Source organism: Cyprinodon tularosa, unplaced genomic scaffold (assembly GCF_016077235.1).
Source record: "Cyprinodon tularosa strain WSP-4 unplaced genomic scaffold, ASM1607723v1 ctg529, whole genome shotgun sequence".
NCBI lineage: Eukaryota > Metazoa > Chordata > Actinopteri > Cyprinodontiformes > Cyprinodontidae > Cyprinodon > Cyprinodon tularosa.
The window spans coordinates 572,479-590,023 of NW_024039262.1; the positions used below are offsets into that span (position 1 = coordinate 572,479).

The 17,545-nt window shown below is 42.1% G+C and overlaps 1 protein-coding gene across 1 annotated transcript in view; it reads left to right on the plus strand.

The window, feature by feature from the left end:
* Positions 1-17,138, plus strand: part of LOC119795966 (seizure 6-like protein) — a 199,611-nt gene extending 182,473 nt beyond the window's left edge. The window contains exons 14-17 of the mRNA XM_038304232.1: positions 761-796; positions 1,092-1,206; positions 3,696-3,801; positions 14,504-17,138. Coding sequence (XP_038160160.1) covers positions 761-796; positions 1,092-1,206; positions 3,696-3,801; positions 14,504-14,536 — 290 coding nt within the window. The 3' untranslated portion in view covers positions 14,537-17,138. The remainder of the gene's footprint in view (positions 1-760; positions 797-1,091; positions 1,207-3,695; positions 3,802-14,503) is intronic.
* Positions 17,139-17,545: the final 407 nt, after the last annotated feature.

A 17,545-nucleotide genomic window follows, 5' to 3' on the forward strand; every position in this document is an offset into this window, starting at 1 on the left:
ATTAGAGCAACCTGGGCTATCATAACACCTGAGCAGTGCCACAGACTGATCGACTCCATGCCACGCCGCATTGCTGCAGTAATACAGGCCAAAGGAGGCCCAACTAAATACTGAGTGCTGTACATGCTCATACTTTTCATGTTCATACTTTTCAGTTGGCCAACATTTCTATAAATCCTTTGTTTTTATTGGTCTTCAGTAATATTCTAATTTTCTGATATGATGAATTTGAGATTTTCATTTGTTGTCATTTGTAATCATCAAAATTAAACAAAATAAACATCTGAAATATATGAGTTTGTATGTAATGTATGAATATAATATACAAGTTTCACTTTTTAAATGGAATTACTGAAATCAATCTACTTTTTCATGATATTCTAATTTTATGACCAGCACCTGTATTGTTACTTTAGTCACTTTCAAGTTATTTCTGTGACCATGTGGTTGTTTCTTTCATTAAACAGGCACCAACAATGTTGTCCATGAGAGTATGTTTGTTGCAGTATGTCTGCATAATTGATACAGAATACAGTATAATTAGGAATTAAATTCCTAATTATGGGAATTAAATTATTACCAAATTGACTGTGTTAATTTATTAACTCAATATGCCAATCAGAAGGTTTGGCAGGCATTGCACATAAATAGAGATTAATATGATTAAGGTGACTAAGCATTGTTACAAATACAATAAAAAATAATTCTGTCATGTCAGTTTTTATATCTGCTGAGTGATAAAATGATGTGTTTCTTTTAGCTATCTTCAGTTGCTTGCACAACCATGAATTGGAAGGTAAGTGTCTTCCTGCGCCGCTGATCATTCATCAAGAGGGTTGAAAAGGAAATGCTGTTTTTAACAGACAGATACATATAATAACAACAAAGAAACAGACAAAAAGTTTAAAAAGAACATCTCTGTCTGTGTTCCTCCTACATCTGCAATTTTCATTTTTTAACTCTCTACAATTTTTCTCCATTTGAGTACCTGCTTCATCCACCCACATTTACCAAGCCACCTTCAGCCTGACCCTCGTTGTCTAGTTAATACGCTCTAATTAATTGTGCATTGTTCATTTGTTGGGTGTCAGTTGCAGAGGCGACTGCAGCCTCCCCTCTCAGTGGAGGAAATATAGCGCTGGCCATCTTCATCCTGGTTCTGCTGCTGTCTGTTCTGCTCGGAGGGGTGTATGTTTATGTCACCAGGTGAGTCCCACAGCTGGAACATGTCTGTCAAAACAACTCCTGGATGAGTCGCATGAGACAGGAATTATTCATACAAAAACCATCAGCCAAACACGGGAGTTAACTTATTTTATAAGCCAGGGAGCGTTGACATTTAAAATCAAGTTTAAAGAAAGATATTTGGTGTTTCAAAGATTATTTTTTATGTTTGTTTACAATAAATAAAATAAGGCAAATAATAAAAAAAAAAGATTGTAGTAAATAAAATCAATAATTTTTAATGCCTGTTGGGATATATAAGGAGAAACAAGCAAACATCTTAAGGAACCTGACAGGATAGGCTGGTTATGTCCAGTCATGTTTGCAAATGTTCCACTTCAGCAGGTGCAAGGAAATGGCTCAGAGTAAATGAGAAAATGCATTGAACCATATAGGGACGGTCTGGGAGAAAAATATGTCAGAGATTACAAAACCTCAGGAATGGGGTGGAGCAGGTTGTTTTTACAAGTCCTGCAGGGTTTAAATGTTTGACTGCTTTAAAACGCTGATCCAGATGATTGTAAGTCAGCAAATGTTTGTTAATAATGGTGTAATTTCTGTTCCATTATTTTTAGTGTTGCACCGATACCAGTAACGGGCGGGGCCTCAATCCAGCACTAAAATGGTGATATCAGTATCAGGGAGTACCAACAAATAGGGCACATTTTGAGAGCCAAATGTTTATTTGATTACAGTATTGTCACCCATTCCAGTTAGGAAATAAAAAGTTCTACTGGATTCACTTTGTATTTGTCTTTTTCCTGCTTCACAAAGGTAGGCAGCAGCTTGATAAGCCATGATGGCATTTATTTTACATCCAAGTTGTATGCAGTTCATCATATATGCACCCACACATCCATTTCAAATAGATGGTATCAGTATCAGGCGATACTGCACAGCCAGGTATCGGGTATTGTAGGGTGACCAAATGTCCGTATTTCACGTCCTGTTCCGGGCGTCCCGTTTTTTTTTTTAAAAGTGAGGAAATGTCCTGTTTTTTAAATTACCTTCATTGGACCATTAAATTTACAGGCACTAGGGCCCTGCGCACGACGCTGCGTGTGACGCAGCGATCCCTGAGCCGCGCCAGAGCGGGCAGCCCTGTTGTTAATCAGCATATAGATAGCGTGGCTGTCAGTACGCCAACAACATGCCAAAGCGCATATGTATGTTTAACAATGATTTACAAAAGAGTTTCCCCGCTTTCAGACCGGGTCGAGACAAATGGGAGGCCTTGTGCACAGTGTGCAAAGCAGGCACATATGTCTCGGTGTCCAATGGAGGTGCAAGGAATCTGAAAAGCCACCTGGACACCCAAAGTAAAGATATTCTATTGATATGTTTGTTCGTTTTTGGTACATTTTGGTACGTTTTTGCTACACAAGAGGTATTTTTTGTTAATTAGCTCATTTGTTAATTTTTTTTCCCCAATAGCCTACAGAACAGACATTATTTTTAATTTTAATTAATTAATTAGTGAGGCTGAGTATCATCTGTTATTGGGAGTTGAGAGTTATTGTTAACTTTTATTGTTAAGTGAGGGGTATTTAGATGAGACATGAGACATGTTTAGATGATTACAGTGAGTGCATGCCACAGACATCTCTATGACCAAAAAATGGCATCGGCGCAATACTAATTATTATTACAAGTAAAAAAAAAGGCAATTTAAAGAAAAAGCTTTTAAAATCGTATTTTTATCCCATATTATATTTTCCATTTTTTATTGTATGCAGACATGAAACTGAGAAATTTAAGTAAGAAAAAGGTTTTTAAGAGTAACTTTACTGTTTTCTCTGATTTTATTTTTTTTTCACATTTTTACTTATTTATTTATTAATATTAATTTCATTTTAAATCCATTTAATAATTGATAGAACTTTTTTTTATATATTAATTACTTTTAAGTTTTCTCCCCAAATTTTTGTTTCCAGTTTTATGAATTGCACTCTTTTCAAATTTCAATTTACAAAACAAGTTCTTTGCCTGATAATCATCACGATAATGGAACAAAGTATAGTGTATGATATTGTAGTGAAAGGGTTTCAACAGCGTGGACCCGGGGAGGTAAAAATTAAAATGTACACCACTCTCTTCAGACCTGTGATTATAAAACACACAAAAAAAGGCAGTTTTTTTTTTTCTTTACTTCACAAGAAACAGCTTATTTTTGTAAACTGAAATATTGAATGTAATATTAAGATCATGGGGTTTTTACAAGGTGATTTGAAATCGAAATTTGAAAAGAAACTGTTCAAACGTATTGTGGCTGTTTGTCTTCTAATTATGAAATCAAATGTCTTTTTTGTAATTTTTTTACTATAGATTTATTTTGTCAAACAGTTTTTTTATGCTACCTGGGTATAATTTAGCTATGAATGGAAAATCAAACCATTGCTGTGGTCAAAACATTCTTATATAATGTCTAATTGCTGTCTTTAACATTTGGGTTTCCTTTTTTTGCCTCTCAGATGCAGATATCACACCAACCTCAGGATGCCTCTAATCTACCCCCACCCGTATAGACAGATCACTGTGGAGACAGAACATGACAACCCGCTCTATGAGACAGGAGGAGTAAGTTTCCAAATGTTAAAACTGCCGCAGAACATTTAAAGGACAAAAATAATCACAACTTAGAGGAAGAAAACCTAAAAATCTCTTCTTTTTTGTTGTGAAGGCATGCTATTCACTTAAAAACATTTCTTACACAAATAAAAGACTTTGGGGCAACATCTCGCATAGGAGGGAAGAATTGCTAAACGACAAGGGTGTAAATCACTGCTGAGATCATGATATGATGTTATATCTATTTGTTTGGACAGCCATATGGCATGGGGTGGGATGGATTGATGCGATAACAGCTGCCGTTCTACTGGTTCACACCAAATCAATAAATGCGAAATAAAGCACTGACACATGTTCACATCCCTTTTTAAAATCTAAGACCAAAATATCTGTGGTCGGCCGTATAAAAGAGAAAGTGTTGGATGGTGAACAGCGGACCCAGTATTCAGGCAAATAGATAAGAACAAGAACAGGTAGGCTCAGAGGTCCAGGGGTCCAAAGCCAGGTCAGGCAAACAGATCAGAACAGGAAAGGCAGGCTCAGTGATGAGAGGCAGGTCAGGATGAGGTAATCAGAAACATTAAGGCACGCTAAAAACATTCTCACCACAGGCTGGATACAACAAGAATAATCTAGCACCGATGACTTGATAAGAGCGGCTTAAAAATGGGCAGGAGCAGGTGGATTATATAAGAGGTAATGAGCAACTGGGCAGAATTTGACAGGTGAATAAAATTAGTAATTAACCCAGAAAATATGGACACTAATTACCCCCAAAGAGTTCAGGGGGAAACAGATGCAGCATCTGACAGCAAAAGCTGAAGCAGCCTGACCACGCAGGCAATACAAAACCCTCTGTATGCCTGAAAAACAGGCATATAGGACGACAACTGAATGCCACAGTCTGTGTGGAGATGGGTCCATATTTGGCCAGATTATTCAGAACAGACTACCCAGTATTCAGGCAAACAGGTAAGAACAGGAACAGGCAGGCTCAGTGATGAGAGGCAGGTAAGGATGAGGTAATCAGAAACATAAGGGGAACGCCAGAAACACTCTTACAACAGGCTGTAGAGCACAATAATATGGCGATGATGACTGGATGCAAGCGTCTTAAAAAGAGGCAGGAGCAGGTGGATCACATGAGAGGTAACAAGCCTGCGGGCTAAATTGGACAGGTGACTAAAATGAGTAATTAAGCCAGTCATCAGTGCGAAGATCATAACAGATGGACGTGCAAATAAAGCTAAATTTTGCTCCAGTTTTACAATCTGAACTTCTCTGTCTATGAGCATTACGTTAATCAATCCGGGATCCAGCTGTGTTGCAGGTTGAAGGAGTGAGGCGTAGGCATCCTCTCTGTCATTCAAAAACTCACCAGAGGGCGATCTGTTCACTGACATGGGACCTGCTGTCCTCGTGTCAGGAAGCATGAAACCATTAATCTGACTCCGCCAGATGGATTTGCTCCGCATATCCATCTGAAACCTTCCGTTGAAGTAATTTTGGGAAGAGGCGAAAATACTGGATAGCTGATTGGCCTATGTTGGTGAATCACGGGCCAAATAAACCAATCAGATCAACGAAGCATATGACGTACTAACAGAGCGACGACGAAAACACAACCACAAGCCAGGCTACTCTTGCCGAAACCAGTCGGGAGAAGAGCAGAAACATCTTTTCCTCTGAGAAAAGCCTCCAGAGCAGTGTTTCAGTGAAGAAATACTCTGTATTTCCGATAAAACTTGCTCAATAGCCACGCTAACGCTAGTTTCATCGGCTGAAGCCGCCATGTTCTTTAGACTGAACTGTTGCGCTTCTCGTTGCGTCTCACCTCAACCCGCCTCAAAGCCAACTCTGATTGGACGTTAGTTTGGTGAAAAGCTCCAAATTTTCTTTAACGGAGAGTCTCCAGACTGATTAGCGGGTGAAACCTTGAAAGCTCGCGAGATCAGGATGGTTTCACGAGGCTATGAAACCATGGGGATGCTTCATTAAATTAGTTAAATGTGGATAAAGATATTGTTCCCGGAGAAAACGTCAAATCTCGTATGCTTTTTACCTTGGATTCCAGCCAGCCTTAAAAGCCCAAATGGCAATGATCTTCTGCAGCAAAGAAAATGCTGTTATGAACCGTTGCTTTCATTGATCGAGGCATAGTATTAAACCATATTATATCATAAGTAATGTAATGGCGTTAAAACTGCCATCACTGAACAGAACACCACAGTAACCAGTCACTATCTAGCACTCACCACCACAGTATTAGCCTTTTTCAAATGGCCAATTACAATTACACACTGAAGATTAATGATGTAGATGAGGTGATGGTTTGTTTTGAAGCACTGATCCACACATGCATCAAATAATTCTTTTTAGAAGTGGAGCAGAAATCCCAAGTAAATGTTTTATGCTTCAAGAAGTTCTAGTTTTTACATTTTTGTCGAGTTACATACAGATTGGAGTCACCCCAAAGTGGTAATGGATTGCTGAGTAAGGCAATCATTACCTTCATTTTGGGTGGCCATTGTGCATTTAGGCGCAATTAGAGAACCGCCTGGGACCTGGGTGTTGGGAGCTGGAGAAATTCCACCTTTCTCCAGCAGAGTCCGCCGTGGATCCTCTGAGGGAGCCTCCTGCACAGCTGCAGCTCGTCAAGATCATCAGAGGATCCACTACTTAAGCTGTCTTCAGACCTTGCCTCAACGCCGCAGTGTTGTTCCAGTTGGTCAGCGCTTAAGCCTAGATCCTCTGAGTAACTCGATGACTTTTGAATCCAGCTTGGATTCTAATCCTTGTCTCTGTTTTCCAGGAAACCTGTGCCACCTCTGTGAAAGCTCAGGAAGAGCTAACCTGCCGAGCCGACCCTCAGAGCCAAACCCGAAGAATCACAGAGAACCTCCAAGCAGCTCTGGACTAGAGCTGGGAAACCCAAAGCCAAGGTCTGTTCATATTAGACGTGAGACGCTGAAGCAGCAAACGGACTCTGCTGATGAACTCTTCTCCAGATCCAACAGAGACTCTCCCAAAGCTAACCTCAAGAACCCTCAAGGTACAATCAGTAAACTTCAGGAAATCAAACCTCTGTTGGCAACGCTAACTGAACTGTCTCTCACGCAGACTCCGGTGAACCAGTATCCAGGCCCCGAACCTGAACCAGTATATTCTGTGTGTTTGTCCATAAATAAACTGTTAAACTTTCATCCCTGTGTCCGTCAGTGGTGTTCTGCATTCTTGGGTCGCTTTTAGTGAACCCATCATGACAGAACACTGCGGCCAAACTCAAGGCCCAGCAGAACATCTCCGTCAACTATTGGAGGAGCGGGATGCCCAAATCCACAGACAAGTTCAAGCTCTGAGTGAGTTAAACTCCCGCATAGAATTCCAAGACCATGTTGTCCGAAACTTCACCAGTCGTTTGAACAATGCTAACGCTACACCAGTACCACAACCATTTCCGGGTCCAGTTCCACCTCCGAGGTCACCAGCTGTGACGTCATCTGAGTTCCGCCCTAGTCTTCCAGAAAGATTTTCTGGTAACATGAAAGATTGCAAAGGATTTTTATTTCAGTGTCGTTTGATTTTTATGAACTCCCCTGGCACAAGAAGATAACTTTCATTCTCTCACAGTTAACAGGAAGAGCCTTGGAATGGGCTCAGGCAAGATTTGCCGCTGAAGATAGCTTAAACTGCTACTACTCTGATTTCATCTCTGAATTTACCCAGGTATTCAACCAAGAAACTGACCAAACAATTGATTCCAGAGCTCTTTTCAACCTAAAACAGGGAAACTCTTCGGTGGCTGAATTTTCCATTAACTTCCGGGTTAAAGCGGCAGCTTCCGGATGGAACCAAAGCGCTCTTAAGGGAGCCCTTTTCATGGCATTAAATGAGCACATTAAAGATGAGCTCGCAACCCTCGACGAACCAGCTACCCTCGAAGATTTAATTCGCCTCTCCATTAGATTGGAAAATAGAATTCATGCCAGAAACAGTTCTAAGAAGCAGGGTACACTTTCTTCTGCCTCACATAACGTGACTGTTTGTTCTTCCTCTACAGAGCAGCTGCCCATTCAGAGGCCTAAGTCCCAGTCTCTACCGTTGCCTATTCAGGCCTCTCATTCGGGCAAACGGGATGTCGAACCCATGCAGGTGGGACACACTAGGCTCACTCCAGAGGAGAGGCAAAGGCGTTTTCTAAGCAAACTATGCATCTACTTTGGTGAGAGTGGACACTTCATCGCTTCCTGCCCGGCTAAATCAAAAGCCTGGGCCCGCCAGAGTATCTGAGGAGTCTGGCGGGCCAGATAAACACAAAGAAATCTCCTCGACTGTTACTTCCTGCCACGTTGTTCTGTGCTAATCAAAACCTCTTTTTTTCTGCATTCATCGACTCAGGCTTTGAACGTAACCTTATCGATTCTAACCTCGTCCAGCAACTCCAAATTGAAACCATTCCTCTGACTCAGCCTCTCGGTGTATCCGCTATTGACGGAAAAAGACTCCATCAAGTTACCCATCAAACTCAGCCCCTCGAGCTACTTCTGTCAGGTAACCACCGAGAAACTATAACATTTTTTGTTTTTCCCTCTGCATGTTCCCCATTGGTGCTCGGGTTCGAATGGTTGGAGAAGCATAATCCTCACATAAACTGGACTGAACGTCACCTGGAATCATGGTCCATCTCATGCCATGAAACATGCCTTCGTTCTGCTGCCCCCTTGGTGGGGTCTCCTAGAGGTGGGGGGGAGATGGACTCTCCTGACCTTTCTTCAGTTCCTTCTGAGTACCATGACCTAGCCCCGGTTTTCAGTAAGGTCAGTGCGACGTCCCTACCTCCACACAGACCATACGATTGCGCCATTGAACTTTTACCTGGTGCTCCTCTACCTAGCAGCAGATTGTATAATATTTCCAAGCCTGAGAGAGAAACCATGGAAAAATACATCAATGAATCATTAGCTGCTGGAATAATCCGCCCATCATCCTCTCCATTGGGCGCCGGGTTCTTCTTCGTGGGGAAGAAGGATGGTTCCCTGAGACCTTGTATTGACTATCGAGGTTTGAACCAGATTACTATTAAGAACAAATACCCACTGCCTCTCCTTGCCTCGGCATTTGAACCCGTACAGGGAGCTACTGTGTTTTCGAAACTGGATTTAAGAAACGCTTATCATCTCCTTAGGATCCGTGAAGGCGACGAATGGAAGACTGCCTTCAAAACTCCCTTGGGCCAATTCGAATATCTAGTAATGCCCTTTGGTCTAACTAACGCTCCAGCTTGCTTCCAGGCCCTTGTCAATGATGTTCTCAGAGACTTTCTCAATGTATTTGTTTTCGTGTACATTGACGACATACTCATTTACTCCAAGAACCTCGATGAACACAAGAAACATGTCCGCCTAGTTTTACAGAGACTGCTGGAGAACAAGCTGTTCGTGAAAGCCGAGAAGTGCGAATTTCATCAACCTTCAGTCACCTTTTTGGGGTTTGTGCTCGAGGGCGGCCAGGTAAAACCATCTGAGGACAAGATTAAGGCAGTTTTGGACTGGCCAGTCCCAGAGAACCGCAAACAGCTACAAAGGTTTTTAGGTTTTGCTAACTTCTATCGTCGGTTTATCAGAAACTACAGCCAGACCGCCCTTCCATTAACTTCTCTGACCTCTGTTAAACGCATTTTTCAGTGGACTCCTGAGGCTCAAGCAGCATTTGATAAATTAAAGTCTTTATTTTCCAGAGCACCTGTTCTTATGCAACCTGACCCAGCCAAGCAGTTTATTCTAGAGGTGGATGCTTCAGATTCTGGTGTTGGAGCAGTCCTATCCCAGAGACTGGATTCAGATCAAAAAATACACCCTTGTGCTTTCTTCTCCCGTAGACTTTCTTCTGCTGAGCAAAATTACGATGTGGGTGACCGAGAGCTTCTGGCCATTAAACTGGCGTTGGAGGAATGGAGACATTGGCTGGAGGGAGCTGAGCATCCGGTTCTTGTATGGACTGACCACAAGAACCTGGCTTACATCCAGTCAACCAAGCAAGCTAATCCCTGCCAATCCAGGTGGTCAATTTTCTTCTCTCGGTTCAATCTCATCATCTCCTACAGACCCGGATCCAAGAATGTCAAACCCGACTCTCTCTCTCGTCTACTCCGTCGATCATCCCGAGACACCTGAACCGGTTCTTCCGGCTTCCTGCACAGTGGGAGTGGTCAACTGGGAGATAACTGACCTCATCAACTCAGCCCTGGCCACTGAACCCGATCCAGGTAACGGTCCCACTAACCGAACCTATGTTCCATCTTCCGTCAGGTCCCGTCTCATCGGGATGCACTCCGCCAAATTCTCAGCTCATCCAGGAGTCAGTAGAACTGTAGCTCTCATCTCTAGACGCTTCTGGTGGCCCACTCTCCACAGGGACGTTAAGGAGTATGTGTTGGCTTGCCCCACATGTGCCCGTAACAAAGCCTCACACCAACCTCCTTCTGGCCTGCTTCAGCCGCTCCGTGTTCCCTCGCGTCCTTGGTCCCATATCGCCATTGATTTCGTCACCGGTCTCCCCGTCTCTCGAGGTATGTCCACCATATTCACCATTGTTGACCGTTTCTCGAAGTCCTGCCATCTTATTCCCCTCAGAAAACTTCCCACGGCCTTCCAGACAGCCCAGCTTCTCATCAAGCATGTTTTCCGGTTACACTGCATTCCCAAAGAGATCCTCTCGGACAGAGGTCCTCAGTTCATTTCCGAGGTCTGGAAGGCTTTCTGTTCTGCTCTCGGCTGCAAACCCTCTCTCACCTCTGGTTACCACCCCCAATCGAATGGTCAGACTGAGAGAATGAATCAACTGTTGGAATCAACCCTTCGCTGCCTCACTTCAAACAACCCCGTGGACTGGAGCCAATTTCTCCCGTGGATAGAATACGCACATAACTCCCTCAGATCTGCATCCACTGGACAATTCCCGTTTCAGGTTAGTCTCGGCTATCAACCACCTCTTTTCCCCGCAGACGAGAGAGAGATTTTTGTCCAGTCCGTAAATCAACATATCCGCCGTTGTCAAAGAATCTGGAGGGAAACCATCGCCACCCTCAATCAGTCATCTGAGTCCATAAAACGCTTCGCCGACGCCAGGAGACGTCCCGCCCCCGAGTACACTGAGGGCCAGGAGGTATGGCTGTCCACTCGAGACATTCCCCTCAAGGGGATGTCTCGAAAGCTCTCTCCTAGGTTCATCGGACCCTACAAAATCACTCGAGTCATCAACCCCTCAGCCGTCCGTCTCCAATTACCTCAGTCACTCCGGATCCACCCTACCTTCCACGTGTCCCAGATCAAGCCTGTCTCCTCGAGCCCTCTGTGCCCACCGTCCGACTCCCCACCACCCGCCCTGGAGGTCGATGGTCATCCAGCATTCACAGTTCGACGCATCGTGGACTCCCGTCGACGAGGTCGCGGATGGCAGTACCTCGTCGACTGGGAGGGCTACGGACCGGAGGATCGCCAGTGGGTTCCGGGCTCGTACATCCTCGATCCTGCCCTTATCGAGGAGTACGAGCGTTCCTGCCCATCAACCTCTTCCGGACCGCCAAGGGGCGGTCGTTGAGGGGGGGGTACTGTTGGGAGCTGGAGAAATTCCACCTTTCTCCAGCAGAGTCCGCCGTGGATCCTCTGAGGGAGCCTCCTGCACAGCTGCAGCTCGTCAAGATCATCAGAGGATCCACTACTTAAGCTGTCTTCAGACCTTGCCTCAACGCCGCAGTGTTGTTCCAGTTGGTCAGCGCTTAAGCCTAGATCCTCTGAGTAACTCGATGACTTTTGAATCCAGCTTGGATTCTAATCCTTGTCTCTGTTTTCCAGGAAACCTGTGCCACCTCTGTGAAAGCTCAGGAAGAGCTAACCTGCCGAGCCGACCCTCAGAGCCAAACCCGAAGAATCACAGAGAACCTCCAAGCAGCTCTGGACTAGAGCTGGGAAACCCTAAACCAAGGTCTGTTCATATTAGACGTGAGACGCTGAAGCAGCAAACGGACTCTGCTGATGAACTCTTCTCCAGATCCAACAGAGACTCTCCCAAAGCTAACCTCAAGAACCCTCAAGGTACAATCAGTAAACTTCAGGAAATCAAACCTCTGTTGGCAACGCTAACTGAACTGTCTCTCACGCAGACTCCAGTGAACCAGTATCCAGGCCCCGAACCTGGCCCAGTATATTCTGTGAGCTTGTACTTCAATAAACTGTTAAACTTTCATCCCTGTGTCCGTCAGTGGTGTTCTGCATTCTTGGGTCGCTTTTAGTGAACCCATCATGACACTGGGAAGCCAGGTAACTGGTGGGAAGCCATAAGAATGCTCAGTTCTGCTGAATGGCAGCCTTCTGTGGCATGCAAGGCCTCAGAGTCAATCTGTTCCCCCCTGTGATGAACTGAAATTTCGATTACAATGTAAATTGTTGTTGACAATAAAGACGTTTTGATTGATTGATTTGATTGATAGTCATTCTGAAAAGTAAAAAAAAAACAAACCAAATGCAAATTTTTCATGTTTTCTAAGACAAAACAAGGCTTTGTTTCAGTGTATTCTCATTATGAGTTCGTATGAAATGGTACGAAAAGTTATGCACCATAATTTGTACGTTTCGTTTTTTTCGTCATATGCGCATGCACATCTTACGCACCATTCAAGAACATAGAATATAAATTACAATTAGCCCTAAAACTGACCCTAACCCTAATTTATAAAACAGCAAGCAACGTAGTTAAAGACATGAATAAGTAATTATTGCAGTGTTTTTCCCAGTTTTACATCCGTCCGCGAACCTGCTTTTTTTTTCTGTCTGCCAGCGCATGCGCACTGATCTGGTTTTTTGAGGAAAAACGTCAAAAACGTACGAAATAGTGTTTATAACTTTTTGTACGATTTCATACGAACTGATAATGTGAATATGTTGTTTGTTTTGGTCCACTCTATAAAGCCTCAAGCCCAATGCTAATTCTTGTCACGTTTCGGTTGTGTTGGTTAGAGGACCCAAATGCAGAGACGAGTTGGTTGAGATGAATTTAAGTGATTTAATAGGTTTTCAGGTTCTGAGGCAGGAGTCAAAAATCCAACAAAAATATCTTAAAGGAATAGTACACCCAAAACATGATTAGCCTTCATTTTCTACTCACCCCCATGCTGAACAACACTCTGGAGTACTTTTTTGATATCTCAAATGCATCTGGAGATCTGGGAGGCTTCTTGCTGCCTGCTGACATTCAAATAATGGAGGTCTGTGGCGCCCGAGACAGAAAGGTCCATAAAAGTCCACAAAAAACGTGTCAATATTCCTCCATACTGCTCGTCCAATGTATTCCAAGTGTCCTGAGTGGGTAGCATCCAGAATTTACTCGAAAGGAAGTCATTTAGAATGTTTTTAGAGCATAAACAGTAGTGTATAGGATTTCCTGAAAGCGCGCACATGCGCGTTCACGACGCTACGGAAGCCGGCAGACCAAACCAGATGAAAGTGCGCATTCAGTGTCTGCTCTGCCAATAATGCAAGCATAGAAGAAGAAATGTGCTGTTTACCTGTGCAAAGAAAGAAACAACGAAAGAAAAATGTCTGAGGACTTCAGTGTTGAGGAAGAGCATGAGTTCTTTGCCGAGCTGAATGCGCTGGTTTGGTCTGCCGGCTTCCGTAGCGTCGTGAACGCGCATGTGCGCGCTTTCAGGAAATCCTATACACTACTGTTTATGCTCTAAAAACATTCTAAATGACTTCGTTTCGAGTAAATTCTGGATGCTACCCACTCAGGACACTTGGAATACATTGGACAAGCAGTATGGAGGAATATTGACACGTTTTTTGTGGACTTTTATGGACCTTTCTGCCTCGGGCGCCATAGACCTCCATTATTTGAATGTCAGCAGACAGCAAGAAGCCTCCCAGATCTCCAGATGCATTTGAGGTATCAAAAAAGTACTCCAGAGTGTTGTTCAGCATGGGGGTGAGTAGAAAATGAAGGCTAATCATGTTTTGGGTGTACTATTCCTTTAAGAACCAGAATCTAGGAGACATCAGGGAAAAACCAAAAACTAAGAACCAGGAAGAGACAAGGAAGGACGACAGAGAACTGACCAGAGGTTTGATGAGATGTAAGACAAGGATCCAGCAAACAGGAACTGAAGAGGGAGGGCTTTTAAAGGGGACAGAGACAGGAAGATGGTTGATGAGGGAATTGAACACAGGTGAGAGCAGAACAGAAAACAGAGCAAGAGAAAGAGGACACAAGAGGGCAGCAGAGGATAACAAATGAAAAGCTGGAAGACAGGAACTAATAAGAAAACATCAACAAAATAATCAAATAACTAGAATAAAGAAACATGGTGAAAAGAAAACTAAACACTAGAAATCAAGGAGCAAAAGAAAAACATAACAGAAACAGAAACCTAACAATTCTGACATTTTGAATTGAAAAAGTTTCCTGGATGGGAAACGAAATTACTTCAATCTTGGAAAATAAGTCCAGTGGATTGTCCAGGCTGATCTTTGTAATTTTTCGTATTTGGTTTCTCATGTTTACCAGCTTAGGACATAAAAACTGATGAGACTAACATGCCCAAACAGCACTGATAGTGAAAAGTTGTAACAATGTACAATTTACTACTAAATAATCAATAATTTCTCTTTGATTTTGTTGAACTAACGCCACCTGTTCCCCTCTGTTTCCTTTACAGCAGGACACTCGTGAATATGAAGTATCAATATGAGACATTTCTAAAGAGACTTGTGAACCAACCACCCAGTGCTGACACCTCATCTTCCCTCCCTGACCCTTTCAACCCAGGAGGAGGCCATGTAAATACAAATAATGATGTCCAGCCCCTCCCTGCTACAAGACACAGTTACTCATCCTGTTCTCTCCTTCTTTGATGTGATAGCTTTTGTAGATGTAAACGGACACTGAAGAGTACGCAAAGTGATATTAATACAAGCCAGTGACACATCAGTGGGAGACCATATGGACAGTAATGAAGGAAGATGTCGGGGACACTATACAGCAGGAAGAATGTTGAAATACGGGAGTCAGAACTTGTTTCTTTGGGAAAATCATAGAAGTTAGATTTTTAACCATTATGATTTAGACTGAAGCCCATTTGTAATTCAGCCACTGTCAGATTGCTTTTTTTTTTTTTTTTCCTGTAGAAACCAATTCATGTATTTTGTAGTTATATTTGCTACTGGAGGAGGTCAACACTCCTGCGCTTCATTCCAGAGTGTTTACAGGCAAGAGATCCACAGGAAATAATATTAATATGGGACTGAAATGTGTATCTTTGAAAAAAACTGCAAAATACCCAATTAGAATGTAAATATTACAAGCTGGTTGAAAGAGATAAAAAGCTGCTGGAGTCTATTACTCTGTAATTATGACACTGTAGGGGGGCTCTGATTTCGCTGCCAAATGTAAATAATATATGATTAATTCTGAAATATGAATTGGGAAGGGAAGATAGTTTGGTGCCGGTCGGGAAGTGGCCTCTAAGTCAAACCAGTTCTGAAGCTTACCTGGTTACCTGCATGTAACTCTTTAGAGTGCTTTCAAAGATGTCGATATGTTCATACACACAGACATGCTTCTTTAAACAGAGGTTCAAATACGCATGGACTTTGGGTTTTGCAAAATGTTCTGTCTAATCTCAGTGGGTAGCTTACCAACCTTATTCCTGATGCTCTACCTGCTGTTACAACGTTTCTTGTAATGGATCTGAAAAAAGAATGCACACCCTCGTTACATTTCCAGATGTTTGCTTCTCAGCAACAGCAGTGACCCGGTAATATTACTTAATCGTATGCTGCGCTATGCAGACATCTGCACGGATAAAGACTCCCTTGTGTTAGCATGCAGAATACTTGGAGTGATTCATTTATTATACAACCCTTATAGATAATTAAACTTTAATGAACGGTTGATTCTTTAATATATCAACCAGCAAACCACTTCCCTTCATGTTTAGGCTCCATCAGCTGAAGGAACAATGATACAATACAAACATTTATATGGATACAGATGGAATTTATAAGGAGCTTTTAGTGTGACACTATTGCCACATTCACCCAAATGATGATAAAATAACGATACACAGGTCAGAAGGTATCTTGGGTTTTAGTGCCTTGCCCAAGGACACATCGACTTTTGACAAAAGGAAGCTAGAATTGAACCTACAGTTTTTGCATTTTACTAAGACTACTGTTTCCATTTAAAGCACTCTGTTTGTTTTCTAAATCCACCACAACTTGTATCCACGCCTGAAGAGAAACTTTTATTTTGTGATACAATTTCCTGCATACTCACACAAGAACACCATATATATATATATATATATATATATATACAAAATACAATGAAATATAAAGAAATCTGCTATAATATTTATTACGATGGCATGAAGACGTATTCACTTTCTAAGATTTCTACTTTATTTAAAAAGAAATATTTTAGAGAAAACATCTTGATTACACTGAAAAAGCAGTTTTCAAATACTGATACCACTATACTACTAATTAAAGTGAGAGAGATGGCTTTCTTAAGTAAGGTGGAGGGGTTCATTTGTCACTTGTTATGGTCCTCTCTGGATGACCATCTGGTTTTCTCTTCCATGTTTGGCTCAGATCCTCGGGGGGAGGGGTGTTCTGCGGCTCCTCACACCCACACTGAAACATTCTTATTAGAAATGCTGTAAATCCTCAACCATGCACTGATATACTCTGACTCATTCAAGGTACATCAAATTGTAGCTTCTACTTCCGTTTCTGAAATTCTATCCCTTCACCTTTCCAGGGGAGTCAGCTGTATTTTTTGGGTAGGAAAGAAGCTCTGGACTGCTTTGCTGAATCCATCCTTTTGCATTATGCTTACAATAAGCGGCGGAAATACTAATCAATCACACAGATAATATTGGGACTACAGCTTTCCAGAAAATAACTACAAAAAATCTTAAGTTACATAAATGTAGCAAGATGATAAACTGTATTTAGTATATAACTTATTATGATGAATGAACTGATACTTGTACCATCCTGCTTCCTGGCCATTACTCATTCCTCACTTATGCACTTATTAGATCGACTGCAGACCTTAGGGTGACCATTTCTATAGCACCACAAAAGAGGACATTATGCGGCATATCAATAAGTTACTAAAGTGTACATAAGAGTCAGGTATACTCTCATTTATACTACAATTTGAGGGGTTTAAAGAGGATGCTCATGTAGCTGAATAGGACTGGTGATGTTTTACGGTATGGTACACCTTGCACAGCTCTGCAGAAGTTATTTTGGCATCTAGGTACCTCAAAACTCCATTTAAAAAAGCTTAACACTGCTCAAAACATTAAAGGGAAGATGTGAACACACAATATAACTATAAATCAAACCTATGTGAAATTAGACTGTCCAATTAGAAAGCAACACTGATTCACAATCAATTTCACATGCTGTTGTGCAAATGGAGTAGACAACAGGTAGAAATCATGGGCAATAAGTCAGAGCTCTTTTTTTTATTTTTCTTGGATCAGTTAACTTATGAAATCTTCAAGACTCACCTTTGACTCCTCATCTCTGCATAACTATAACTTAAATATGTTTCAGTAAATAGGTAAAGAAATTTACTGGTGTTTAAATATTTATGGACCTGACTATTAGGTTTATGGGCCAATTACCCTTTCACATAGGCCCCCTTTGGTTTCTACACCCTTTTATTTTCCCTCTGAATTATT